Here is a 26,602-nt window from a genome sequence, read left to right as displayed (position 1 = left end):
ATCCAACGGTTGCAAAGACCGAGGAGGTTTTATATGAAACCTCCTTGCAAAGAGAAATTTTGCAACAATTTTTTTTTCTGCCAGTTGGATTCAGTTATTTGCAACCGTTGGATCTGCTTGGAGATTACTGGTATGTGCTTTTTAGACTGATAAGTTGAAATATATTATAACAAAGAGGTTTAATAGTTTACACAAATACTTAGTGTTTGTATAATCAAGCTATATTTTATAAAACCTCCTTGGTATAATATAATGTCCTTGCTTTTTACAATATCTAGTACATTTATCTAGTATTGCACTTTTAACGATTCACCTAAAAGTGCAACACATGTAATTTACTCAGAATTTATCACAGAATGAGCTAAATCCTTACATCTGCTTGGAGATTGTCCTTTTCTTGTTTGATAATGTTAACATATTTGATATGTCAGAGAAACTGAATATTTGTTGCGAACATATATGTCAAAAACTGTTAAAACTGTGAGAGTAGAGTTATCAACTCACAAAAGACATTTGCAAGAGAAAAGTTGATAGCATTTTGGATAAAGTCTTTATTGATAAAGTCTCAGTTCGTAAGGGCATTATCTTTTTGCCCTATACACTTGTATGTACAGTTACATACAGGAAAAATTGTTTTGCATCACAGCCAGACATGATTTTACAATGCACATGCATGCTTTCTTCTTCATCTTTCTTTTCACCTCCAAAATTTGATAGCATAACATTATTTCCTTTAACTAAACTAGTTAACGTTAATGTACAAATAGTTCTAGTATTGAACAAACAAAAACCAACCTTCAAGACACCATTTCACAAGGTACAAAAATGTATCTTCAACCAGGCCATTGATTTCAATTGCCAGTTCAATTATGTAGTCTCTCTTGCTCATTCTCTACTACAGTAATCTCAAAACCCTTCAAAAAGACACCAGTAATGTCTGTTCTATCTACATAAGAAAAATAGGAGAAATTACAAGGTTTGCAGCTTGTTTAAACTTCACAAAATATAATTGAGGGGTATGGTATTCTTCATTTGCATAGAATTAGAATTTAGACATCTACAGGCATTTTAAAGAGCTTGTTATAGTTTTTCTCTTCGTTTGCTGATACAATCAAAGGAAAGAAAATAGTTCAATGAAATAAACTTTTTATCCCTTTTCACAATGGTAAAAAGTAAAGGCAAACTTCTAACAGAATGTAGCATACTAACTTCAAATGGAATGTAACATCAATGCTCATATTTCTACTAGGTACCCTACTAGACTGCCATATTTGAACACATGAGAGACAGCTATTTGGCCACACCATTTTAATTTATTGGTTAACGGAATTTTAAAAAAATGCTAGATTAGAAAATCAACAGGAAAACAGAATATCAGAGGAAAGTTTGTACTTTGGTGTACACAATTTCAGGGAGTGCAAGTTTTCACCCCAGCCTTCTGTTTTCAAGATCCGTTAACCTAGAAATTAAATTGGTGTGGCCTAATGCAGCATCAGTAATCCCCAAGATATGCACACTCTAGATCTCCATTCTTGAAATGGGCTCGATAATCTCTTTTCCTTCTTCCAGTACCCAGCAGAATTATGAGTGTTGATGTTACAGAACAAATTTTTCATATTGCATATCAATAGAAGTCACCGTCAACAGTACTAAAATATCTGGCAAGTTGAGAAAGCCCATTAAACAATAACGGCACCAAGTGTGACAATATGTAATACCGTATACTATACAAATTACTTGACAGCATTTTTCAACAAGCAGGCCTGGGTTTCATTGGATTACTACCAGGGCTCCTACACTCGCTACCCTGAAAAAATAATAGCTGGCTTTACCTAGGCTAGGCTGAGTGTGCTTGACATTCAAGTTTTCTTTGCAAATCAAAATATAACTTCTTTTGGACTCTTTTATATTTCTTAGAGATACGAGAATAGACAACATTTTAGCAAGGAGGTAGTGATTTTCCCACCTGTTTTAAGGCCCCTGAAAATTGCATTGTCCCGAAAAATAAAGAAACAAGCTTTCACAAAAGATGTCACTAGGATTACAATTTTTCATTGAAAGGCACTACTGAATAGTAACTGACACTTGGAAAAAGACTACAAATTTTAGTGTCAACATTTTCCACATCTTTCCAAAAGCTTGATCAGTTCCTTCTGCTTCACCTTCTTATAGTTAACCTAACTAAAAGATACAGCTTAGATATGCAGCACTTTGAATTTTGTTTTTTCCACAATATTCTTAAAACAAAATCTCTTAGCTATAAAATATATAGAATCCTACAGCAAGCTCCATGGGCTGATTGCATTGTCACAATATAGGCACCACTTTTGACTAGTTCAAGCAACTTCTTTTACCATTTCCAGGTTGTCTTGTTTAAGGCACTACAGTTTTCGAAGCTGCTATAACATTTTGTAACAGATCAGGCAAGAATAATATGAAAAGAAGATTGCAAAATGCTAATTAAAATGAAAGCCTGCATCTCTTTTTGTATTCTTACAACTTACATGTACATTGTATGCAGACACTATTCTCTAGAAGTTTTATTACTTCCGTGTTTTTCCCCGTGGTATCCAGACTGCTAGCTAATATAAATTTGGTCCAGCGACCCACCCATAGAAAGTTCAAGGCTAAGTAAGGCACAAAATTAGTTGGAGAATGGAAGTTGCCTTTATCAGTCTGTGAGAGTCATCAGGGGTCAATGTCCTAAAGGTCACTTCCACAGGGGTTTTGTTCTCACTTGTTTAACATACATAAATTAAATGGTATGTTTCTAGGTTGATGTTTAAAAGAAAGAAAAAAGGTACAAACTTGTCTTTACTGCCCTGTTTTGACAGCTGCAAAAACACACAAAAACAGCAAAACCTTCCCCTGCCACAATATAAAAATTTAGATATTCCTCCACTCTTTTTGCCCTAAATGCTAACTAAGATACCTTTAAGGTATATAAAAACAATGCAACCCAAAAAAATGAAGACCCCATCAAAATACTGTAACACTGGTGAATTCAAATTTCAATGGACGCTGGAAACTTGAAATCTCCTGAAATATTCACAGTCAAATAATTATCTGTAACTTTATACATTATGCATGACAGACTGAAGTAATTTAGGTTCAAATGCATGAGAATAGAGGGATAGTTTGCTGTCTAAATGGTGGCCTTGGAATTTGAAAAGAAAAAAAAAGACTAACTTAGATATCTAAATCTACAAGCGTCCCCTTATTTCTATACCATCATATAGATACTTTACATACAGAACAACTTATCTAGTAAAACAAATCACCATTTTAGAAACTTCTAGTAGTTCTATCTCAGTCTGCAATCTTTTAAAGCTACCAGTATAGTGGCTTGATTTTTCGTTTCTGTTGCTGAAAGCTAAATTCTTGTTTCAATACAATAAAGCATTCTCCAGTTGAGTTCTATTTCAAACGACAACAATCATCGCAAGCAGTCTTCTAAACTCGATCTTGGTTGGAACACCTTAGAAGCTGACGCCGCCCCGTTCTCTGGAGAAGCCGAGACGACTCTGGTTGTGGATGAGCGACCACAGGCTGGCGTAACTCTCGATCATGACGGGTCCCTCGATGACGTTTAGCGCCGGCAGGTTGGGGCTCTGGGTCGCACGGGTGGACTGGCAGCCCTGCACCAAGGCCACATGGAACGTTTCAACCTGCGGGAAGAAGCAAAAGTTCATTGATCAATCGATCAATCAATTAATAAACCCACCAATAAACCAACTAGATTTAAAAACTTACCAATTGCAACAGACCGACCAACTGACCGACCGACCCAACTAACCGATTGACTCACCAACTAACCCACCGACCAAACAACTCAGTATCAACCAACCAACCAACCAACCAATCAATCAATCAGCAAGTCAATCAATCAATCAGCCAGTCAACCAATCAATCAATCGATCAAATTCATAATTTTTTTTTTTATCATAAAATAAAAATAGATAGGTTTTTGTATCTTTTAAACTTGAATTTTTTAAAAAAAACGGGGTATAGAATTCACCAGGTGCAGAGTAATGCTATTGTCACATTTCCAAACTGCAGCCAGGCCAGGTTGTTTGTAGAAACCAAAAATAAAAGTGTATAACAATGAAAGATCACGACTATAATGATTGTTGTTTTTAGTCATTTCTGCTTTTGCTGTCTTTTATAATCTTTTTCGTTTCCTTAAACTGCCCGGCCAGAACCCAGTTTTGAAATGTGACCATAGCATTATAACTTGGAAACATGCTTCTCCAGATTTCCATGCAGTCCCCTCTAACAGTTGCGGCACCACCACCCAGTGAACTTATATGGTACCTTCCCAACCTAAGTCAGGTACCCATTTTTACACCTAGATGGAGTGAGGAAAGTCAGCTTTTCACGGTGGCTTTAAGTTAGGGGTAAAGAGGTCAATGCGAAAGAAAACCGTGAACATAAAACCAACACAAACATTTCTGCATTTGCAGTATTTACAGACCATAGTTAGAAAATTCACCAGGTGTATCGATAGACCAGTGTGCTTGGCATTCCTTAGAATGCAGAGGAGCTCCCACGAGGAAATTCCGCAACCACCACCCACAAGGAGCGTCACAATACGTTAAGGAGTTCTAGAGAACCTATTAATAGTATACGTGCTACCTTCCCAACGGAAGTCAGGTACCCAATTTTACACCTAGGTGGAGTGAGGAAATGGCACAACATCGGTATAACAGGTCAAGGAAACCCAGGACCTCTGGGTCCAGGGCCAAACACCATAACCGTTACACCAACACAATGCCAGAAACCTACCCACCTGAAGAAACTATTTACAGACCAAAGTTAGAAAATTCACCCGGTGCATTTGATAGGAAGGTCTTAACTTGTGCTGAATGGCATTCCCATGCAGAGTTCCCGCGAAGAAGAAATTCTGCAACCACCACCTACAAGGAGCGTCACAATACCTTAAGGGGTTCCAGAGAACTTACACGGTACACGTCCGGGTCGCGGAGGGTCCTCTCGATCAGCGGGTGCGAGGCAAAGATGGCATAGGGGATGTCGCGGTTGAACGGGTTCCACTTCTGCGCAACAGACACCTCCTGCCTGCTCCAGAACATCTGGACTCCGACACCGGCACGGCGGCTAGGAAGGAGTAAATCTAAGAATGAGTGAGTGGGTTGGTGGATGGGTCAGTGGGTAGATGGGTCGGTGGGTGGGTGGCTCAGTGAGTGGGTCAGTGGGAGGGTGTGTGGGATGTCCACTTCTGCCTGCTTCAGAACAACTGGACTCCGACACTGGCACGGCGGCTTGGAAGGAGCAAACGTAAGAATGAGTGAGTGAGTGAGTGAGTGAGTGAGTGAGTGAGTGAGTGAGTGAGTGAGTGAGTGAGTGAGTGAGTGAGTGAGTGAGTGAGTGAGTGAGTGAGTGAGTCACTAAAACAATTGGACTCCTACAAGGGCTCTTGGTGAATGAATGTCAATGAATAAATGAATCAATCAATCAATAAATGAATGAACACAGGAAATGATATGACAAATTTGTTAGCTAAAAGTGAAATTGAAAAAACACAAGTCAGCTAAATAAACAATTATTGAGTGAGGGAGTGATGGGTAATTGAGTTAATGCATATGAATGAAAAACCCTTATTGCACTTGTGGGGTGGCTACATAATTATACATGACATTGTGCAGTTCTCCCTTGAACAGTAATGTATGAATGAAAGGGTAAGTGATTGAAATAAATGTCTTTGAGTAAATGAGCAACTGAATGAATGAAGGAAAGAAAAAAACAACAAAGAAATGGACAAATGAAAGAATGCATATATCAACGAATGATCGAACAAACAAATGAATGAACAGTCAATAGTGTATTGCATTTTTATACAGCAATTGGTCATAGGTACATTTTACCTACAAAATAACGAAACAAAGAAACGAGACTCTACTCACGGCATGATGGAGTTTGGCGGATACTCAAACGGTCCGATCTTTACGCTTGTCAAGTTCTTGAGAACGATACGCTTGAAGGACTGAATCTTCGAAGCGACGAAGTCAAAGAAGACGACAATAAGGCAGTTGTCTGTTAGCAGGACTAGACGCTCCTTTTCGCTATCCCAGTGGTCAATCCTGAAGCAAACAAAAGATTGTCGTTGTTGCTGTAAATTAACAGTTGTTCACCTTGTGGTAGCAGCCTATCTATTGGCACATAGCTAGGGCAGCAAGTTTCCTTGCTGTCTCAATAGCATATTTAAGGAATAGCAACCCCTAATAAGGCTTCAGGGGAAGATAGCTTTTCCCTTTAATGTGCTTGAGGCGCCTCCTTGCACACGGAATTGAAGCCCAATTCTCTTCTGAAACAACTCTTTCTGAAAGACAGGTGCAACAGAGATGCCCTTTTCAGGATTTTAACCGGGCTCTCCCAGTTAAAATTGTATATTTTCTCCTGTTTTTCAACGGTAAATGTTAGTTATATTCGATTCGTATTGTTTTTATTAATGCCTTTTAGAATACTGTATGATTATGTGTGACTTTTATAATAATGTATGCAATTGTGGATGTTAATTAGTACTAAGCTGTACAATTTAGCCCCATGGGCTACCAACAGTTTTTGCCCACCTTGAGTGGAAATAAACCAATCTACATTACCAACTATAGAGCTTAAGATGGAACCAATGGACCTCAACTATGACACTGCTACCAGTTCAGCTACAGGGACATTCCAAACAACAGATTGTCCGGTCACATCGATTCATTTCCTTGTACCCCCAGCCGCTTCCTTGTACCCCTAGGCGCTTCCTTGTACCCCCAGGCGCTGAGGCGATAACCCAGCTGAGTGACCAAAACTCTCACTAGAACACAACAAGTAGATTCTATGGACGACTTGGCATATATTCTTTTTTATAAACAAGAAGTGTGGTGGGTTCTTAAACGTGCTCAAGGTGTTGCTCTACTCAAACACTGGATCTCTGGCTTAACGTCTTACATGTGTCTGCGTTAAAGGACTGGAACACGTTCCATTAGAGCACGAAAAGTGCAATTTAGCCGAGCAGCGGCTTGTCGTTATGATGCAAAAGTGAATCTTCACACCACAGTACTAGTAAGCTACCACACAGCAACACTACAGCATTTCCCAAGCACAGCTATGTTACTATGTATGAAAAATATTCTGCCACAGTTCTGCAGCAAAATATCAAAATTAAACTGCATCATCATTGTTTCGACCACATAAAGCTGCTCCAAAATGTTTTGAAAAATGCTCCAAAAACTTTAACTTAGGCAACTGAAATTAAGTTTGAAAATGAAGCCTTGCCATAATGTTTGTAACTTTGGCAAGTGCATCAAACTTGAATGATATGCACAGGCCAAAGCATGTAATGTACAAAATGTATATTCAAGCAGATATGAAATGAAGTGAAGTGACGCACGAGGAAATTAACTGACGCCCATCTCAATTATCAACTTGAAGATGTGAAAGACCAATTTCCAACAAAATAATTGCCAATGGCATATACTCATACATATAGTTATCTCTATTCAGCAGGCAGGTACAGTGTTCAAATGTATGAAAAAATTCAGTGAGGCACGCATCACTTCTCAGTTACTGTTAGAAGTTAGTCCACTGTGTTCTCCTGCAGCTGCAGTAGCCTGGACACCCTGCAGCTGCAATCAGCCCTTCTTCAACTCTCTCCACTTTGTCCTGTTTGCCGCAAGCTTCTTTAGCTCCTGCAGTTTTCTTCACTTCTCAAGATGCTTCAAAGCAAGGCACTTGTTCTGTTTCTTCTGGCCTCGAGCCGTCTACTTCTTGTGCCAGTAGTAGCTGAAATAAGGTGCCCAGAGAGCTGCAAATCAAACACTTATATGTGCGTTTGTCCTCACGACAATTGGAACAGGGAGCTGCAACCCTGCAGCTGGGTTGGACATGGAGGCCATACCTACAGCTACGAAGCATGTCTTGACGCCATACCGACAGGCTTCAAAGAAGCTGGAGGAATCTACATCAGGCATCTACACTGCTCTACGCTTCGGGAGCGGTCCTTCCCAAATCTCTCAATCCTTGTACATCTGCAGATCCAAAGATCCAACATTTCCATGATCCAGCCTGGGGCTTTCATCGGCCTACCATGGTTGGAGAGGCTCTATCTGTTTGACAACCGAATCTCCAGTCTAGGTAAGACTGTTTTCAATCTTCTGTTTTTCCATGAGAGTGGAACTAACTGACGGGCCACATTGTTCATGATCAGGCACTGACAGTAACCGGTTGTAGGGTTGGACTGGCAGTCGCCCCAACATAATCCGTGTGAGCCCCCATCTTTTAGGGAGAGCTGATAAAAACGGGGCATGTGACAAGAAAGTCCTCATTTTCCCCAACAACCTCTGCTTGCAATTGGAGAGTAAATATACTAATCTCCTGCATGGTAACAAAAGAGGTCCTTTAGTTCGAATCCTGACATTCATATACCTCATTGACGATATGCCTTTGGGAACTGTTGTATCAAATACAAACAAGTTATGATGTTTTTGTTTTAAAAAAATGTGAAAGATACGAACTGCATGTATTTGCTTTGTTAGGAGGTCTTGGCCAATTATTTTGTACTGTACTTTTGTTCCATGTGATCACTTCATTGAAAAAAACTTAGTGACAGACGGTTTGTTAGAAGTTCACCCCTGCGATGACTGGCATTCCTTCTTAGTGTTTGTTGCCGTTTTCTCCTGTTTTGATTATTGATGAACCCAACTGATGAACCCAACTTGTTTTATCTGCAGACTCTGATGTTTTCCTCGGGCTCGAAAACCTACGGATTTTGTGTCTCGACAAGAACGAGATATCCGTTATATCTGAGCATACCTTCCGTGGGCTGCCTCGCCTTGACAGGCTGTATTTGCCCCAGAACCAACTGACTTCAGTTCCAGTCGATGCCCTTCTGCAGCCTACAGCATTGACATTTGCTGACCTACAGGAAAACCACATCGCTCTAATCGAAAGGGATGTCACACGCCTGGAGAAAAACCCAAACTTCCGTCTTTCGATGGATGCAAACAGGCTGGGATGTGACGAGAACCTAACATGGTTCATATGTAAGCTACAACACCTGAAGCTCATCTCCGATCCCGACTCTCTGAGGTGTGCATCACCTGCTGAAGTCAATGGAACTGTCCTGCTCTCCATTAGCAAAGATGTCTGCCAGAACAATACAGACGGGCCACAAGAGGAAATTGAGTACATGGGCCGTGAGGAAATGTCCATCACAGCAGCTGCTGTGAAGAACCACACCATTTCAACTGAGGACTTTACAGAGTCGTCATCCACAAATGACATGCCGCTCTCTCAGCACACAACAGATCTAGAGATGGACCACATCATCATTCTTCTTGGGGGAGACAAAATCGCCCACAAGAATGACAACAGCACCTATATACTGGCCATGGTAAGTGCTGCTGTTGTGCCCCTCCTCCTTGTGTCGGCATCAGTAGGCGCCATCTTCATCTACAAACGCTGGCGTGGTGCAGGCATGGCCGACCACAACCAACCGAATGGAACAGATGATAGACCTGCCTCCTCCGGAACAGAAGGAAGCCAGAAAATCCAGCCGTATGCAGCTAGCGCAGTGGTCTACTCTGACTGTGCTGGACAGCAGGCACCAGGCAGGAGCTCAGCAACAGGCCGACAACCCGACCTTGCCCAAAACCAGACATCAGGAGACAACGACACCATTCAGCCATATGCAGTGGCCTATGAGGAAGGTGAGGGACCAGAGATCAAGCCGTATGCAGTGACCTACAAGGAAGACCTAGCGCAAAACGACGACTTTAAGATCCCCTTGTATGGGGTAGACTGTCCTGACCCCCCACAAGATACAGGAGGCCACACATGTACAGAGGCAGATTCTACACCACTGGAAAACACCACTGACCAACACGCAACAATCATCAAACAAGCATTTACGCAATCAGAAGACCAGTCACTGAAAGATGACAACGCAGAGCGAGCAGGATATGAAGACGAAGAAGCCGGAAACAGCAACCCATCGACAAGTGATGGCAAAGGTCCTTACCGAATGGAGGCGGAAAACGAGATTCCAAGCGTAAACGGGATGTACGGTATAGCACGGGGACTCAATTATATAACACAAAAAATGTCAACAGAATAACTTTTCTCACTCTGAACAAAAATACAACAAGCAGCAAAAAAACTCATAACACTGCAAAATCAGTATGTTATTACTTCTTATTTTCTTCTTTTTATATGTGACAATCAAAATAATAAAACTCATTATGAGGCATTTTCTGACTTGCGTGTTTTGTTGAAAGAGATCTTGAGTTTTTTTAAAGCAAACTGGCTGATTTCACCATGATTTCTTCTTTAAAGTTGATGTTGTTACAAATTGCTTAAAAATGCAATGGTCATCGTGAACAGTGATTGGGCCTTGCACGGTCTCAACTTGAGTCAGTTGCAGCGGCGTCAGACAGGTGATGGGCTTGGACAAACCGCTTAACGCTTGCGTACTAGTAGGGTTGTCTCCTGGTCTGAGCTTTAAATTTTTTCCGTTCCTCTCATTGTTTGCGAGCTTATACTACTTATTTTCTAGTTAAATCTGTCATGTTAATCTTACAATAGTTTTTCATCAGTTTTATGTGATGAAGTTCACTCACTTACTCACTCCTCACTCATTCACTCACTCACATGCTCACATGCTCACTCACTCGCTCACTCACTCACTCCTCACTCATTCACAGGTCACTCACTCACTCACTCCTCACTCATTCACAGGTCACTCACTCACTCACTCCTCACTCATTCACATGCTCACCCACTCACTCACTCCTCACTCATTCACAGGCTCACTCACTCACTCACTCCTCACTCATTCACATGCTCACCCACTCACTCACTCACTCACTCACTCACTCACTCTCACTCATTCACTCACTCATTTACTAAACTCACTCATTCAATCACTCCCAGCAATGATCGAAAAGACAAGTAAAATGGCAAATGGGTAACAAAATTGTCTAATGGCAGTACTAGGTCTTTTCTGTATGACATTATTCAGTGTGGGACAATGTTACTCATTAATAATTCAAAATAATGACTTTCTCAGACATAAGCACACCTATGCACCTATCCCTTGGGAGTTATGTATGGTCCTACCCGTCCTACTACTCCGGATCCTAAAATTGGCTGTAAGTAAGATAGGCCACACCAATTCATTTTCTATGAAATTGTTTTCTGACATTTCAGAGCAAAATTTTTAGTGATGGTTCAATAATATGCAAACAGAGGCTTGGAAGAAATTTGAAATGTCATCAGACTACTGAAAGTGTGTGTACCACATGTGCAGTCATGTATACACAATTATTAGGGAATGAGAAAGTCCTCTGCAAAAGGAGGGCGTCTAATTTCTTTGTTTCCTTCATGTAGGGCATCCTCGAAGTCTTGCTTGCTAATAGTAGCCTGGTCTAACATTGTCCTTGATCAGCAAATAAGAAAAGACTACAGTAACTGTAGATCACTTAAATATAGCGGCAGGAAAATATAGCGGTTGGGGGAAATGGAGTTGGTCACGGCACTTAATTCTACTGTCTCAAATATTAGTGAACAAATATTTGCGATGATGAAATTTTAGCTGTAGACTAAGTGACTGATAATCAGCTAAGATTAAGTTACAGTTAAAAAATCACGAATTACAGTAGTCAGACTCACTCAGTGAGAAGCCAGGCCCCTCGTAGCGAACCGTCTACGTCGGGCAACAACACCTCCGACTTGGTCGTCTCCACTGCAAGGTCGAATGCACCGGGCTGAAGGTCAAGGAACATACACAAAACAGTTAACATTTTGCAGAAAGCAAATCTCAAAGTAATGCTATGAGTGACAGAAACAAAGTGGCCACAATAGAAAGAAAGAAAAGAATTGGTAACAAAATTGTGGGTCTTGAGAGGTTGCTGCAAAAGTAAACCCACCACAAATATGTCAATACTTTTACATAAAAAGGAGCATGCTCTTTTACACCGAGTTTCAAAACTTAACAGTAATTATCTAGATAAAATCTAAGGCTAGTTCTAATTATGATTCATACATAAGAAAAATCTTTACTTAAACTTGAAGTTAATTGCCAATGCCACTAGTACTCCAAGATCAATTTTATTATCTAATGCCATTGATTTTAGGTGTAATCTGAGTCCCACATTTGCCAAATTGTAACCATCTATAATTACTGACAGAAACAAGATATACAAAAATGGAATATCTGCTGCAGTACCAAGGTCACATACCAGGGGGCCCAAAATCGACCTTGAATTTCAGCTTTACAACACCCGCCCACATATACCAAATATCATCGTTATCCATCAAGAGGTTCTTGAGTTATGCTGACTACAGTAGTCCGGGAACACAAACAGACAAACAGACAAACAAACAGACACACACACAGACACACCCAAAACTATATCTCCATTTTTCATGGAGGTGAAAGCATTTCTGTGCCTTGCATGATAGCGATAGCTGTTAGTGAACCCTTAGTTTTAACGTTGCATTATCTATTACTAGTATCTGTAACAGGAGTAGAAGCTGCCATGTGCCTGTAATTGTAAAGCTGGTGCATTAGTACGATGCCAAAGGGTTTAAGCTTAAAAGCCCTGATGTTTTCTTTTCTAGGTTCTTTTCAGGGCAGGATTTTAAGTGACTATATGTGTTTACTGGCCAGACATAGGATTAGGATGTCTATGCCTACATACTGCAATTTGAAAGGAAGGTACAGTCAGAAATGTAACTTTGTTTAGATAGAAGCAATACTGTACTAGTAAATGGTTAAAAACGGTTTTCGCTGTGAACTTTCAGCACAAACTTAAAACTACCACGGAACTTTTTGCCCACCTATGACTGTAGCGCTACTATTGTTTCGAACGCAAACTTTAAACCACCGTGAACACTCCATTTTCTCCCGCGAAATACAAAACCAGACAAACTTAAATGCATTTACAGTAGTATACCACCTGCATATGCAGGTTAGTGCAAGAAGAAATGAAGTTGACATGTGCAGCTATCTGTGGTAACTATTTTTCCCAACCAACATGAAGCCTTGTATCCATATTAAATAATCTTTGATAAGAACCCTTTGATTCCTTCCCTAGCCTGCACATGCAGAATAAAGTCTGGTACCACTGAGTAGACTCACTATTGTGTAGAGAAACAATTGGTATTTAAATATCTTCCACAAATGTAGGCAAGAGTTTTGATTGGGTCCGAGTTACACAGTCCTAATGTTACTTTTTTGTGTTTTATCAGTCAGCTGTTTCATTCAAATCCAACATTATCCAAGACATAAGCTGCATGTATGACAAACACTAACACTTTTAAAAGCAGACATCTTAAAAATAGTTCTAGCCCGAGGGCTATGAGGTGTTGTCTTAACACGTGCCATCAGTGTCACTAAGCAACAGTTGGAATGCATAATTCAAGGCTCCAAATACATTTTTCTGCATGCCTGCACTGGTACTGCAACAGGTATAACATGCAAGTCAGCCCTTAACAAAGCATACATTCAACTTTCTGCCAAGGGGATTCTAGACATTTTAATCAAAATGCTAATCGTTTAGAAACCATTTCCATTCTTTATCTAACAATACAGAAATCAAAAATCAATACACACTTACTCATGCTCAGCACAAGGCTACTAGTAGAGCACAGCAACAATTTTACCTGTTCAAATATAGGACGGTGGTACTTCCAGTCCTGTAATTGTACACAAGGTTGCAATTGAGGGACAGGCCTTAAAGTTAATGGGCCCTTTTGAAATCAGAGGCTGGATAAGTGTGTTTTATCCAGGTTCTGGGGAAAATTGAGTTTCAGGGACAGATCTAGAGCTAGTGGACGATATGAAATATAAGCTATATACTCAACGTTCACTGCAGCTAAAAGCTAGAATTTCACGATCATATTCTCTCCAATTTTACTTTGGCGAATGACCACCAAATCATCATAAACTAAATCGAATGAAGTAGATAATATCTTATACAAAATAAACCAATCTTAACTTTGCCAAGAAAATTGGCAATAAAATAATGATTTAATCTTATGTAAACACTAGTAGTCACATTAATATTGATGCCTTTTCAAACATACAGACCTTTCAAAAGAAAGCAATTAAACTAAAACATTTGACTTGTTCAGCACATATATCTCAGTAACAAACCAGTTTTGCAGGACACGACAGCAGCTGGCTACCCTCACATTACATTAAACTGTCACAACAATAACCCATAGTACGTAGTTTATCTCAAACTCCAGTCCAAGCATTGTTTAAAGCTATATATAATATCTATCAACGTCATATATAAAACTAAAAGATAAGAATAGACATTACTCGATGACTTGGGGCTGCAACTACGTAGTGACTCATTCGTGTCTGACCCATGTCTACTTAGGCTAAAAAAATACAATAATGTGTTTGCACCAAAAGTAACCGCCATTAACATTAATCCGCCGGGTTAAATAAACTCGGGACTTTGAAAAACAGTCTAGATATACAGTAGTGCATTATACTGGGGGACGTTGGGTTGGAGATCTGTTTGGACATATCTTTTAGGGTGGACTGGTATTATGCACCCTGGTTTATTATTGCCTCCTTTCTTGAACACCTTTTGCATCATTCTATATTTGGTTCTCAGCACGGAAAGTCGAGATCTGACGACTTTCCCTGGCGTAATGCCTTGTGAAGTGAGTTGCTCAATAAAATGTAGATTTATATACAGAATAAATTTGTACAGCACAATATTGAATTTGTATAGAGTTCAACTGTAAATATGTTACAGTGTAACATTTCTTTAAAAATTCTTACAGGGAAATGTTTTAACTTTTCAGCTGAAACTTCAGCACCTTTCATCCGATCCAACTATGTATGATTTTTATTGTTCGCAATATTTCTTAACATCGCCATGTATAATCCAGCCCCCCTTAGAGATCCAACAACATGAAAGATGGGAGGGGGGCGTTAACATATCATGTATGTTTTGGCGACCCAACAGTCAACTTAAGAGCCTTAAGAAGAAAACAACACCTACAAGAAGAAACTTCAGCCTACCCTGTACGCGAAGAAACCCCTGGCGATGTTCTCGCTGATGTCCCCTCCCCCTCCGATCTTGACGGGTTTTTCTTCGGGCGCGGAGGCGGGAGCGGCCGAAGGGACGGCGAAGGCCACCTCGGCCTCGGCTCCGTTGTACAGTCTGGCATCCGGCGGGGCTGTCTCCGGTCTGTTCAGCTCCAGCTTGACTCCAGACAGGTCCATGAGTCCGCCCTTCTCGTCGGCGAGGTTCTGTTCCATGTTCACGACAGCTTGGTTGTCGGTAGAAGTTTGAACGGTCGAAAGATCCTGTTCTTGTCTGTGGTCGTCCGCCATGTTGTTATGGTGACGTCATCCGCAGGGGCATGACGTCATCACGTGCCACAAGGGAGTTCCGACAAAGACAAACTTTCGCGACCAGTAAGTCAAAAGTGGTTTAAAAAGAAACTTGTTTATTTTCACTTTTAGCTCATTGGTTGAAACAGATAGAGACCGCATGGCAGTTTATTTGTTATAACGTTATCGAAAATGACACGTTTCATTTTTTTTTTTCAACTGAGAATTAAAAGCAGATGTAGAAAAGCAAAATTATAACGTTTCTCAACCTCCCAACTCCTGTGGCACTGGGCCCTAATCTCCAAGCAGATCCACGCCGGGCGCGAAAATCGTATATGCTAGCCAGAGAAGGTCCAGTCAGCCAGTCTGCCGGGCTGATGAACCCTCTCTGGCTGACTGGACCTTCTCTGGCTAGCATATACGATTTTCGCGCCCGGCGTGGATCTGCTTGGAGATTACTGGGCCCATGGATACTGTATTGGCCTATATGATGAACGATCTTGCTACCGGAAGATCTGCATGGAGATTAAAGTGATCTTGTTGGACTGGTATGGTCAAGGAGGTTGGTCTGGCCACCCTTATTTTGCGATAAGTGACCTGTATGCCAGTCCCAACATGGAATCATCATTTGGCCACAGTAAGTCAATTTTATGGACAACGCAAAAGTACCGGGGTCACGGGTTCCTTAGTAATCACTCGGTGTCCAGCACCGAAGGTGCCTTCATCGCTAGACTTCCAGTGATGAAGTTTTGTCATCTGTGGCCTTCCAGCAATGAGGCGACTTCGTTACTGGAAATCCCCGAATTATCACTGGAAACCGAGAGATGAGAGTACCGGCGGAGCTGGGAAAACAGTGTAGATGACAAATATTCGGTTGTGGACAAACAGTGACGACAAATATTCCGTATGCGTCAATTTTGTCTAAAACTTTGGAGGAAGATAACTAGATTGGAACGATACAACCTCGCTCTACGTGCGCTTTTGTTGCGCTTTAGTTGGAATTTGTCGTGCATATTAGTGTATTACGGAGCATGCTTGTTTTCTTTTTGTCTTTTATCTTTGCTTGTCTCCTTGTTTTGAATAGAGTGAAAGCGTGTAGGGTTTTCGTCAAATAAACGATAGTGTTACTTTCGTTGTCACCAGTACTACGTTGGAAAGAGTGTGGTTGGAACCTGGGCTGGGGTACTCTCCAGGCAGAGGAGTGGGTCCGGCAGGTTTTTGACGTGTTATTAGGCGTTTTTGTCGGGCTTTCTACTTTGTCATGTTTTTTTTTGTATAGCCAACCCACACGCGTACGTGTGGTTGGCTAGACACAAAAAAACATGACATAGTAGAAAGCCCGACAAAAACGCCTAATAACACATCAAAAACCTGCCGGACCCACTCCTCTGCTTGGAGAGTAGGCTGGGGAGGCTAATAGACGTGTGAAGCAGGCCAGAAAGAACAGTCATGTGATGAGGGGCATGTCTGTGGCTGACTTATATCTGGGCTGGTCCAGTGAAAACACTGGAGGCGGTGCTAGATTATCAACTCACTCAGCACAATGCTGTAATTTGTACGTTCATCATCATTATCATCCACCTTAAACAAATTCACGCGAAGGCTACCGTGTCAATTGACACGGTCACCATACTCGATCTGTATTTGTATCTGTACTATGTATCTGTACTATGTATCTGAATACGAATAAAGATAATACGAGTGGTTGCCATTACATCATTATCGTCATCGGCTTCTTAGTCATTGCAACATGTCAATTATCTTTTCTCAAATCTTTTCCCAAATAAACGATTTGGATATGTACGCAGATGCAAGGAAGTTTAAACAAAACTCCATGGTACAAGTATGATATATTAGAGGGTCTGCATGGGGTACTGGTCCCTACAACGCTTTACGCTAATTTCAGAAGAACCACCTACGTATTACGCTAAAATCTGGTTGCCTCGCTACAAATTACGTGACCGACACTAAAAAAATGTATCGAATAATAGATGGGTTTCCCTACGAATGACGGGAAATAAAAACAGGCTGCCTTACGGAAAAGAGTATTGCATCCATAGGGTTGAGCGTCTTAAAAGGAAGGGACCATCCAGTTAGTAAGGGTTAAGAGTCTGGAAAAGGGAGGGACCATCCATGTCCAATGGAGTTGGGAGTCTTAAAAGGGAGGGACCATCGATTTTACATGGTTCAAGGTATCAAAAGGGAGGGATTATCCGTTTCACATGGGGTACGGATCTGAGGAAAGTAAAGGGACAATTCATTTCAAATGAGTTAGGGAGGAACCATGGGATGAAAGTCTGAAGGATCATCAATTTCACATGGCGAAAGATCTGGGAAGGGACCATCCATTTCATATGGAAGAAAGGCCTGAAGGGGAGAGAGGGGTCATCCATTCCACATGGAGTAAGGGTCTGGGAAAGGGGGACCATGCATTTGACATGGGTTAAGGGTCTGAGAAGGGCGGGACCATCCATTTCACATGCACTTGGGTGGGAGATTTGAAGTTGAGGGGAGATGGAAGTCCATTTCACGTCAGAGGATAAAGGGAGAGGGAACGTTGATTTCATACCAGTTTGAGGGTGGGCAGGGAGAAAGCATTTAATATGCCTAAAAATACAATAGTAAATAAAAAGTAACTGCACATCTGATTTTAAACAGTTTATTTGATTGCATTTTTTTACAAAACAGGAATGCATAGTGTACTGAGGAAAATATCACAAAGCTCTGATGTATCTTTGTTGGACAAGGTGGCCAGTCTTGTACAACTAGATACATGCAGATGCCACAAAATATAAAAGCAAAGCGTGAACAAAAGACCTTATTGCAACGAATGTAAGTAAACAAGAGGCAATCAAATTCATAGCATTTAGAACAAATACTACAAATTTTGATGCCATCAAAGCACAGTACATAATTTGACTACTGTTGCCTTCAGTATGCGCATAGATACAAAGGACATTCTTATCTTCTAAACAAAAAAGTTGATGTAAACGTTCATTAAATCTGACAGTGCAATGGCACATTACTCTCCAAGCAGAGGTCGGCTCCGGCTGGGTTTTTTTTTTAAACGCGTTTTAGGCGTTTTGTGGGACTTTCTTTTTTGTCCCGTTTTCTTTATGTTGCCAAGCCTAACTTCTGCTTGTAGAATAGTGGCTAGTGTCAGATAGTTATGTGTTAGTGTGTTTGTGTTGTGAGTGTGCATTAGTATGTGAGTGTTAGTTTGTGTTTGTGTGTGTGCTCCAACGTCAGCCTAAGGCCACACCAATTTGATTTCCTGGTTAACAGATTTTTTTTTAATTTTAGCATGAGGACATCATTAAAACAGAAGGCCGAGGTGACAACTTGCACCTGACCCTGTTCATTCACTGAAACTGTCTGAACCAAAGTACAAACTTTCCTCTGAGATTCTGTTTTCATGTTGATTTTCAAATCTAGCATTTTTTTAAAATTCCATTAAACAAGACATTAAATTGGTGTGGCCTAAGCCTTGAAATAAGTAGCCCAAATTACAATAGGACTTAGAATTGATGGCTATAAATTACCTCTATACCATAAATGCGCATTATCAACATCTACTAAATCTAAAGAAATACAGAAAATACGAGAATAAAATTAAATTTGAACCTACCTAACACATAGTAAGCTTAACTAGAATCTAGTTAGTAACCCTAGCTAGGGTTACTAGGTCACATTTCCAAGCCGGGGCCCGACCAGAATGTTTCAGAAAACAAAGAATGAAAAATGTATATCAAGACTATACATGATTTATGGTAACAAGTACTTTTTTGCAATTTTGCGTGTTTTGCTGTCTTTTAAATCATTTTTTTTGGTCCCACAAGCTTTGGAATGTGCCCTTAAGCATAACATAGTACAATGTCCATGTATACATGATTGCTGTAAAGTGTACACTTTGCATTCCATAAAAGGTCATTGACAAGAACGTCATCTTCAGACTGCTGGGGGCGTGACAGGAAGTTAACCTGATTTGTGATTATCATTTCAGTTCTAGGTTCAACCTAGAAATGTACATTTACCTGAAGCATTGGAAGCAGAGAGATCATGACCTCTTAATGGATGGCAAGCTGTTGAGCACATTTTGATGACACCCTAAGTAGCGATGATGATGAGGAGTTACGACATTTCAAAAGCAATGGCTACTTCTGCACACAGGGCTCCATCCTATTTCTGCGGTATATATGCCCGATGTATGGCAGATTCAGTTACTGTAACTATGCCAATGGCCAGGATTGCTCTCGGAGTAACTGCAAAATTCAGTGTTTCAGAGATCTGGGATTTTCCTGGTTCTGTTAGCTCACAACTACTCAGGCTCTCCAACCACCTGCCTTCCTTTCTGGCCCTGTGCCGCAGTCTTGGTTCGGGAGTCCAAGATGCGACAACACAAGGCAAATTACGTAATGGTCTAGGTTCCCGACGACCCAATACCACCACATAAACAGAAAGGACAACAGTCGGTAGAAGAATCCAAGCAGTCATAAGCTAACAGAACCAGGAAAATCCCCTCTCTTGGAAACTGTGAACTTCACAATCACTCCGCTAACAATCTCAGCCATCAACACAATCACAGGAACTGGAACAGTCACACACTGGATCTGTACACCACAGAAACAGGCTGAAGCTGGCTGTATGCAAAAGCAGCTACCACTCACAAAATGCCCAAACCCCCTACCAACAACACCACTCAGGATGTCAACAAAAAACGTCAAGCACCCTACCACCAACCAAAAGATTGTGACTAGCACTGCCGACAATGTCTCAGCTACACGGAGGGAATCATACTTTCAGTTAAAGCTATCAATGCATAATCACAAATTGATAACTTCCCATCAAGCCTGTCACATGTCAGTCCTCTGGCAGGGCGAACACACGAGCACCGGTCTTCTGGACGTCATCGTGGAGATGGCTTACTTGGCGTTGGACGATGACCTCTCAGCAGAAGTCCTGAGAGAAGACACAGGAATTAGGACAAAACAGCCAGATTAACGTCTTTTTGCTTTGTTCTAATCAAACCACTACAAATCATCATAAATTTCTTTTCCCTCCTAGCCCCTTGCCTACTTGAAGCACTACGTACTGTACATTGCACACTAATAAGACGCATTTGAAACTAACTTGGTTTCTGAAGCGCTACTATTGTTTCAACTTAAAATTTGAAACCACAGAGAACACTCCATTTTCTCCCAATTGCGAAATTAAAACCACGCAAACTTCAATGCATTTACAGTAAAATTGATGACCGATTTCTAAGTCAAGCTGTACAGATTCTACTCACAGTGGTGTTAATCCAGTCTCCTCAATTTTCTGTCTTCACTCTCTTCAAGTTCTGCAGCAGGGTCAGGATGTTCCCACAGACATCAACTGGGACAAACACAAAAGGCTCAAGGGATGTCCAATGGTAGTGGAAATGTATAAAATACAATTAGAACTTGACACCTGTGACAAAATCTGTGCATGACCAAAAATTCAAACACAAGATGTATCAAACTGAGGACCAGTGCAAATGCACGTATTATGCATGCCTAATAAATTAATTACAGATCCATTTTCATAACGAATCCTATCAACATCAACTAATGCTAAGCAGAGCTAGCTGTCAAACAATACATCACAGGTAATGCTCACCTTATCAAATGTGGCGTGTCCTTTAAGGCTCTGGATGTTGTCACAAAGAAGCTTCTTTGACTGATACTTGCTGCCCTTCTCGCACTTACATAACACTGTGCGCACTTCCAGACATATAAGTCAATGGCGCCCCATCACCATTGCTGGAAAACACAAATGATTTTAGTCCAATGGCATGACAAGGGGGATTGTGATATACAATTATGGGTAGCTGAGATGAAAAGTGCATACCTTGACCAAATTTTCCAACCAACAAATACGTTCCAAGTTCCAACCATGTTAGAGCGACAAACATTTTCTGCAAAGCATTGTTCAATGCTTAGGTCCCGCACAGACGCATGGATTTCTAAGAATAAGGAGTTGTCCTATACAGTTGAAAGTTTGCGTTGTGTCGTTCAGGCAAATCAGAGAACTTTTTACACAGTGAATTGTTACCTAAAGCTTCATGTAGTCACGCTAAGCACAGCTTTAAAAAGACGCTTACTTCACACAGTACAGTATCAAGAAGTACTAGTACTTACTGTCGAATGTCGTGGGAAAGGCCGAGGCATCACGCCATAGGCCATATCGATGGCATACGGACTGGCTCTGTTCATCCATGACTCTTACGGCTGGCAGAACCGCGCGACCAAGGAGGTTAGAACCTCTCTGGTGCTACATGGACGAACCTGTAACGTTACTTGTGCTCAAGGCAGGGTGCATCAAACACGGGGAGTGAGCCAATCCGGGCGCGGATGCTCAGATCAAGGGCGGCAGGCGGGTCTCGTGGAGACGGAGACAGATCGACCTTGCCAGGCTGATAGTCGATCGAATAGTGAACCTTTCCAGGTAGTGCAAAGGCCACAAAGTCACCACGCAATACGAAGTGGCCTGTGATTGGTCACTTGTCAGGATATTCTGGCTTGTGATTGGTTGTAAAAATGCACTTTTGGTTGTCATGGTGATGTCACTCCGGAGTCTCTCCCGGATTGGTCATCTGTCTGAAGAGATTAACCTCACTCTAGAGTCTTTGACCCCATTGGTTATCTGAGCTAATAAGATTAGTATTTGTTGCAACGCAAGCATTAGTCTCAGCTGTGACGTCCAGACCTGGCCCTCGACAAGTAAACATCCTGGCGGCTAGCAAATAAACCAGACTATTGAACCTATTGAATGTGGAGTTTTTTGTGGACTGATATCGTATTCTATCATGCTGGTTTCTTTAATATCGTTTGTATAGATTTGTCTGTGATTTTTTTTCTTTACTAAAAATTGCAACAAGACAATACATAGTGGAGCGCCAGGCAGCCAAGCTGCTGTTGCGGACCACTTAATATTTGTGATTTGTAGCGCCCAACTTTTACTACGTTTTACTACGTGTTCTGAAATGTTTCATGTGTGGGTCAAGACTAGCATGATAGTATGGTATGTGTCCCACGTGTGCCAATCATGTTCAAAACTGCGTACAATCTGTGATAGTGATTGGCAGCAGTACTGTAGCTGATCATGCTATATACTGTGATAAGCTAGTTCGGAGTTGCTACTACGCATGTGCAGTGTCAAAGGTGAAGGCCCCCGCGACGGAAACAAGACCCGTCTGGGCGTTGTTATGCAAATCGAGACAATGTGGAGGCGAGCACTGTTTCCGTCGCGGGGGCCTTCACCTTTGACACTGCACATGCGTAGTAGCAACTCCGAACTAGCTTATTCACTTTAAGTTCACGGTAGCAAAATTTCACGGTGTAAGAAAAAGGGACAATTTCACTGAATTTTAACTTCACGGTGGTAGCAAATGGTTTACAGAAACGATGTGTGGAGGTATCATAAATAGGTTTTTCACTGTGATGATAAGTTCACGGTACAGAGGTGACAGTGAAAACAGTGAACTTAAAGTTACAATCAATCAATCAATCAAATGGCTTATTATTCATAAAAGGGCTTTGCAGCCAAAGGCTGAATTGTGCCCTCTGTACATATTGCACTTTGTTTTCACCATAAAGACATTACACAAATCATTTAAAATCACTTACTATGGTATTAAAGCAATTTCAAGCGTATCTGCTTGGGACCCGTATCTGCTTGGGATCGTCGGCGCCCAAGCAGATACGGGGGCTCAAGCAGATACGCCCCCTCCCCCCCCCCAAAAAAAAAACAAATTGAAAAGATAAAATCGTTAGTCAAACGCTAGTGGGAAGGCCTGCAATGGAGGCTAGGTAAAGCTCGGGTGCGCGTGCCGGGGGTGGGTGATCGCACCAAATACGGGATCTGGCTCCCAGGGTAACAATTACAACACAACCACCCCTGACCCCATTTCCTAGTTTCGTAAGTACGTTACACATGGCGATACATATGCGTGTACTAGTAATAATTTCGTGAGTACGTAACACATGGCGATACAGGCGGGCCACCACGTGAGGTTACATAAACAAATTGGTCTGAAGTCGAGAATGATTTGAGCAGTTGCGCCCTTACTGTGGCCACCTCTGTCCATTAAATGCTGGCAAAACCGTCTCCCGCTTCAAAACGTAAGGTGTGTCATTACCTCTTTGGAGCGCCAGATCCCACAGAGAAATAGCGTCAGCTGAACTGGCATCATCGAAGAACGGACAAGAACAACCGATACAACGGACTTTAAAACAAGGCCCATGGTAGCGTTTGTTCTGTGTTTTTTGTTTGTTTCATTTATCTATTTTTTTTTAATATCTTGACGGCAACAGAGCATTCTGGTTGTGGCGAGGTCACGCGCCGACTCGACCGCACAGACGTTGAGGGACGCTCGGTGAGAAACCCTCAGCACTAGGCAACAACTATTACAAATCGAGACGTTCCGCGACTCTCCTGCATTCAAACGCTTGGAAGATACAACGTAGAACTGGAAAGGCGCACCAAATTACTAAAATGCAGTGACCAAATTCATCGCATCGAACAGAAAACGTAACGCCTAAAAACAGCTACCCAAGCAACTAGATACGATTTGTTAGGCGTTTCTTATTACCTACATGTCTAACCTTCATCAATGAAAATAGAACATTATTGCATTCTTTATGAAATTCACTGACGTTGAGGATCGGGCTCTTGTTCAGTAGTGTTTGCACGGGTTGGGCTCAGAAACAGCGAGACATAGCAACCATGTCCCCCGCGAACAACTAGTTACTGATGAAAAGTTATTGCCCGAATGCTAATTCCGAGATGCAGACATTTTGTGTCTGCACTACCAAACCGGTATAACCACCCTTTGCCGGCGTTTAATTGCCAGCAGTGTACGTCGAAAGGCGTATACCAGCTAACAGCTGCATATGTAAGGTATGTGATGCCACAAACTCTAGTTTCTTTTCAAGGCATTAACCGCCAAGAGGGCCGACAGTGCTAGTTAAGTAGCACGTTTAACCGGCCTTCTGCATAATATAACTCCAAGTGCATCTCCCTGACTGACTCTGAACGACTGTGTTACGCGTGCGCGTGCTGGAAATGTGTTTGTGAGAGCCTTGTTGACAAGTACAAGTCGAGGCTTGCAAGTCTTCCGAAACCTCATCTTTGCCGCCAGGAAGTACGCGCAAGTGTTTTCGGCCCAAGTCCCATAAATGATCGTACGAGAAGAAATTCTGTTTATATTTTCTTTGCCGCCGACCAACCCACCTGGAAGTTGCATTATACCATGCCGATGCTGTACGTATATTCTTTTATTGAGACCGCGACGGAACTTCATACAGCAAGAGGTACGTAAAATGGAGGCCAACGGGCGTTAGTGACTGTTATCGTCACAGCTGAATACATTGGGATGGTTTCGTGTCAGAAAAACATTACAACCAGAAAACCTTGAGATTTTCTATCCCAATATTTGCTTGGAGATCTTTAATAAGGTCAGTAAACTGCCACGCGAAGTCATGATGAAATGTTGGACCCCAGCTGGTACCAAAAATCTCATCAAAAACTCCCTGAGGTCTCATCTGGCCATCACAAGAAAAACGTAATTGCACTCTTTGTAAGGAAATACGATAGGATGTTGTCGTGTACACTGCGAAGATGTTCTGTCCAGTGATTGTAAGCTCTGTGTTTTCAGCATCAGGAGTGTGACACTGTTTCTGTAGAGATCTTTCAAACCCACCATGCTGACGTCCCCGGACTTGAAGTCCATTGTAGCGGCGCTAGTGATTCTCATCACCACTTTGGGGATAAGTTCGGCTCCTGTTCTGGACTGGAACGTTACGGTAAGTTCGACTCCTGTTCCGGACTGGAACGTTACGAAGCACAAGGCTGGCGACAACATGAGCGATTCTAGCAACTCATCAACATCGAGGAACGGTTCGTCTGAGAACTGCCATACCTTCTTGGTTACCGACGGCTACGAGATGGGAGGGAACACCACTTCAAACGTCTCCAAATGTCTCTCTCCTGAGGAAACAGTTTTAGCCCCTAACGAAGAAACAAGCTCATCCGGATACGCAGTGCACATGGCTACGTGCCTGGGCATCTGGACGGTGGTAGCAAACAGCCTCCCGCTAGCAGCCATCATAAAACGAGAGCAGCTCCACAAGCCTGTCTACATCCTCATGGCCAACCTGGCGGCAAGCGACATCTTGACCGGCTTGTCGACCGTCTTTTCGACTGGCTCGCGTGCGTACTTCCTTCTGACCGACACCACTCCTTCTGATACCGTATTAAACATCCGTTTGACGACGCTTACGATCTCCGGATTGTGCTCCGCTTACGGTCTCATGGCTCTGACGGTGGAACGCTACTGGTTCATCGTCCACGGCATGACCTACGTCAGCAACGTCACCAACGACAAGTGCAAGGTCGTGGTGGTGCTCGTGTGGCTGTGGTCTGTGATGCTGGCGATGCTGACCAACTTAGACAGGAGCTGCGAAGGGCGTTTCGACGAAAGATGCATACCATTGGGCTCAGGGATGTCCTTAAACTACGTGGTCGTCATTGCGGTGTTCGCCTTCATCCCGATATCAGCCATCATCCTCCTCAACGTGGCGATACTCCGCTGTCTGTGGAAGCACGTGAACGCCATCGCCGCACAGGAGGCCGCCGTGGGCGCCCAGCCCAGCACCAGCCGCAAGTCCGCCGTCACCATCGTCCTCATTACCGCCATGTTCCTGGTGGGGTGGCTGCCGTTTGTCGTCAGAATGGCACTGTTTACCGCGTCCGACACCAAGCTGACGACAATGCTGATCTGCGTGCTGGTCAACTCTTCCACCAACCCTGTCATTTACGGGTTTCGTCTGGAGGAGGTTCGCCGCGGCGTGTTGCGGCTTTTCCGAAACAGTGACTGACCTGAGGAGCACTTCTGACGGAAAACTGAACAACAAAAGAAAAGAAAAGAAAAGAAAATAGAAGAGCAGCCGTGAACCTCATAACAATGAAAGCATTTTTACTCCTTCGGTGCCAGAAAACCGACTGAGTACTGCAGAAATTCCATGTGGAAAGTGAAAAGACTCTGAAGGACTCATGTACATTAGCGTCGACAATCAGACAACGCGGTCACAAACCAGTCTACCTGACAATGTAGTACTAAGTGCAGAAAAAAAAGTTACTAGAATCAAATTAAGGACCAGAAAAGACAGACTGGCAACATCATTGAAGTTCAACGGGAAACAATGAAAACTGTTA

The 26,602-nt window shown here is 42.1% G+C and overlaps 2 protein-coding genes and 1 long non-coding RNA gene across 4 annotated transcripts; 1 reads left to right on the top strand and 2 right to left on the bottom strand.

Annotated features, from left to right (window-relative positions):
• Window positions 1-527: 527 nt before the first annotated feature.
• On the bottom strand, window positions 528-15,403 carry LOC136443135 (tumor protein p63-regulated gene 1-like protein). Of its 2 annotated transcripts, none has more exons than XM_066440219.1 (5): window positions 15,050-15,403; window positions 11,674-11,768; window positions 5,922-6,098; window positions 4,938-5,115; window positions 528-3,668 (listed from the first exon to the last, which is right to left on the bottom strand). In XM_066440219.1, the coding sequence occupies exons 1-5, from the start codon at window positions 15,362-15,364 to the stop codon at window positions 3,480-3,482; spliced, it is 954 nt and encodes a 317-aa protein (XP_066296316.1). In that variant the 5' UTR covers window positions 15,365-15,403; the 3' UTR covers window positions 528-3,479. The 2 variants fall into 2 exon arrangements, with proteins under 2 accessions (XP_066296316.1, XP_066296317.1); XM_066440220.1 differs by having other exon boundaries at window positions 4,962-5,115.
• Window positions 15,404-18,009: 2,606 nt separating this feature from the next.
• LOC136443521 (uncharacterized) lies at window positions 18,010-22,046 on the bottom strand. Its single transcript, XR_010757163.1, has 4 exons — window positions 21,526-22,046; window positions 21,005-21,147; window positions 20,655-20,740; window positions 18,010-20,323 (listed from the first exon to the last, which is right to left on the bottom strand). It is a non-coding gene; the product is annotated as an uncharacterized lncRNA (long non-coding RNA).
• A 3,049-nt stretch (window positions 22,047-25,095) lies between these two features.
• On the top strand, window positions 25,096-26,304 carry LOC136443590 (G-protein coupled receptor 6-like). Its single transcript, XM_066440878.1, has one exon. It carries the CDS (start codon window positions 25,249-25,251, stop codon window positions 26,263-26,265), a length of 1,017 nt encoding a protein of 338 aa, XP_066296975.1. The 5' UTR covers window positions 25,096-25,248; the 3' UTR covers window positions 26,266-26,304.
• Window positions 26,305-26,602: the final 298 nt, after the last annotated feature.

Source organism: Branchiostoma lanceolatum, chromosome 10, assembly GCF_035083965.1.
Source record: "Branchiostoma lanceolatum isolate klBraLanc5 chromosome 10, klBraLanc5.hap2, whole genome shotgun sequence".
In the NCBI taxonomy this organism is placed as follows: Eukaryota; Metazoa; Chordata; class Leptocardii; order Amphioxiformes; family Branchiostomatidae; genus Branchiostoma; species Branchiostoma lanceolatum.
Note: the sequence above shows the minus strand (reverse complement) of the source record. Positions and strands in the feature narration are given on the sequence as shown.

Excerpts from the sequence above, each read along its gene's own strand:
- LOC136443135 (XM_066440219.1), bottom strand. The coding sequence starts at position 15,364 with ATGGCGGACGACCACAGACAAGAACAGGATCTTTCGACCGTTCAAACT. Across the intron at positions 11,769-15,049 it reads GGGGTTTCTTCGCGTACAGG|CCCGGTGCATTCGACCTTGC; the intron begins GTAGGCTGAAGT and ends CTTGACCTTCAG. Across the intron at positions 3,669-4,937 it reads GTTCTCTGGAACCCCTTAAG|GTTGAAACGTTCCATGTGGC; the intron begins GTATTGTGACGC and ends TTCTTCCCGCAG.
- LOC136443590 (XM_066440878.1), top strand. The coding sequence starts at position 25,249 with ATGAGCGATTCTAGCAACTCATCAACATCGAGGAACGGTTCGTCTGAG.